At 69.3% G+C, this 2,238-nt stretch overlaps 1 protein-coding gene across 1 annotated transcript; it reads left to right on the top strand.

Moving 5' to 3' along the window:
* Positions 1-25: 25 nt before the first annotated feature.
* On the top strand, positions 26-2,233 carry LOC118159383 (zinc finger and BTB domain-containing protein 9-like; the record flags this gene model as incomplete). The annotated part of the gene is made up of 2 exons (XM_035313974.1): positions 26-116; positions 819-2,233. A coding segment is annotated over exon 2 (1,407 nt), but the record flags the coding sequence as incomplete, so codon positions are not given.
* Positions 2,234-2,238: the final 5 nt, after the last annotated feature.

Genomic DNA, 2,238 nt, shown 5'->3' with positions numbered 1-2,238 from the left:
CACGCAGTGGGTGGGGTTTGGCGGAGGGGGGCGTGGCTTCCCCAGTGATGTAAGGGGCGGAGGGGGCGGGGCGCCCGCGGCTGTGTCACCGCTCGCAGGGCGCTGGTGGCCGGGGGGTGAGCGAGAGCGGGGCGCGTGGTCACGTGATGGGGGTGGGGTGGGGCAAGGGGGCACCCCACTGGGCAAAAGGGGCACCCCAGGGGGCAAGTGGGGCACCCCGGGGGGCAATAGCAGGGACAGGGCGCAAAACACACACCCTATAGGGCAAATAAGGCATCTCGGGGGGCAATAGGGTGGTGCAGGGGGCAAATAGGGCACGCTGGGGGGTAATGGGGTATCTCGTGGGGCAAATAGGGCACTCCCTGGGTCAAAATGGGTACCCCCTAGGGCAATAGGATGGCCCATGGGGTATAGGATGCAGAAGAGGGCAAATAGGGCACGCCATGGGGTAATGGGGCATCTTGTGGGGCAAACAGGCACCCCAGGGGGCAGTAGGGCACCCCATGGGGCAGTAGGGCACCCCGTGGGATGACAAAGCAATCCATGAGACAACAGGACACACCATGGGCAATAGGGCATCTCATGGGGCAACAGGACCCCCTGTGGGGCAATGGGGCACCTTCTGGGGCAGTAGAACAATTAATGGGGCAATAGAGCACCCCAGGGGGCAATAGGGCATCTCACGGGGCACTAGGACACCCTGTGGGGCGACAGCAATCCACGAGGCAGCGGAGCACCCCATGGGCCAACGGGACACCCCATCCACGTCTCAACGGGGCCGCCCGGTGACGTCCCCATCCCCCTTCTCAGGTGAGCGGTGCCCAGGATGGCGGCGGAGGGTGGCCGCGTGCAGATCTCGTTCCCGCAGCACGCGGCGGCGCTGCTGGACTCCCTGAACCGCCTGCGGCTGGAGGGCAAGTTCTGTGACGTGGCCGTGCACGTGGGCGGCCGCGTCTTCCCAGCCCACAAGAGCGTCCTGGCCGCTGCCTCGCCCTTCTTCCACGATAAGCTGCTGCTGCAGGACGGGGGGCGCCTGCTGCTGCCCCCCGCCATCGACCCCGAGGCTTTCGAGGGCCTCCTGCACCTCATCTACTCGGGGCGCCTGACACTGCTGCTGGAGGCCCTGCCCGGCCACCTCCTGGTGGCCAGCGGCTTGCAGATGTGGCACGTGGTGGACCAGTGCTCCGAGATCCTGCGGGAGCTGGAGGGGGGCCCATGCCGCTGGGCCGGGCGAAGTGGCGGCGAGGCGACAGCGTCATCGTCATCGAGCGGGCGAGGCGGCGGTGGGGATGCGGTGCCGTGTGGCGTCCGCGGCGGGGACGGGGCCGTGGCGGCCTCGTGGCCCGCGCGGGGTGGCGAGGGAGCGGCGTGGGCCGACACGGCGGCAGCCTCCTTCCCCAAGGATGGTGGTGACGAGGTCCTCAAGATCCGCCTGGCCGCTGACATGGCCTCAGCAGCGACGTCGTCGCTGGGCTCGCTGCTGAAGGATGCTGGTGACGAGGTCCTCAAGATCTGCGTGGAGGAGGACGAGGAGGAAGAGGAGGAGGAGGGCGGAGGCCGCCGGCGCCACCGCCACCACCATGGCGACAAAGCCCTGCAGATAGTGCTGGAGGAGGAGGAGGAGGAGGAGGAGGACGGGGCCGTGGTGGCACCTCCCGAAAGCACCCCCAAGGTCTTCTACGTCAAGCAGGAGGCCGGCGACACCGCCGCCATCGCCACCACCACCGCCATCGCCACCTCCGCCGCCACCTTCCTACCGGCGGCGGAGGCTCACGGCGACTTCTCCCCGGCGGAGGTCAGCTACATCATCCCGTCGAATAGCGGCGGCGCCGGCATGGCGTCCGCGTTCCCACAGCCCTCGTGGAAGCCGGTGGACCTGCACGGCAACGAGATCCTGGCGCAGGCGTCGCACGGGCAGGCGCTGCACGCACCGGTGAAGCTGGGGGCGGCCCCCGACGGGAAGCGCTTCGGGTGCCTGTGCGGGAAGCGCTTCGCCGTCAAGCCCAAGAGGGACCGGCACATCATGCTGACCTTCAGCCTGCGGCCCTTCGCCTGCGCCGCCTGCCACAAGCGCTTCAAGCTCAAGCACCACCTGACGGAGCACATGAAGACCCACGAGGGCGCCGGGCGCGCCTGCGAGCGCTGCGGGCGCCGCTTCCGCCTGCGCAGCGGGCTGGCCAAGCACCGGCCGCTCTGCCAGGGGCCGCGCTGGGGGGGGGGCTGCTGGGCCTGCGAGTG

Source organism: Oxyura jamaicensis, unplaced genomic scaffold (assembly GCF_011077185.1).
Source record: "Oxyura jamaicensis isolate SHBP4307 breed ruddy duck unplaced genomic scaffold, BPBGC_Ojam_1.0 oxyUn_random_OJ70018, whole genome shotgun sequence".
Classification (NCBI taxonomy): Eukaryota; Metazoa; Chordata; class Aves; order Anseriformes; family Anatidae; genus Oxyura; species Oxyura jamaicensis.
The sequence above is the reverse complement of the archived record's forward strand: the minus strand, read 5'-3'. Positions and strand labels throughout refer to the sequence as shown.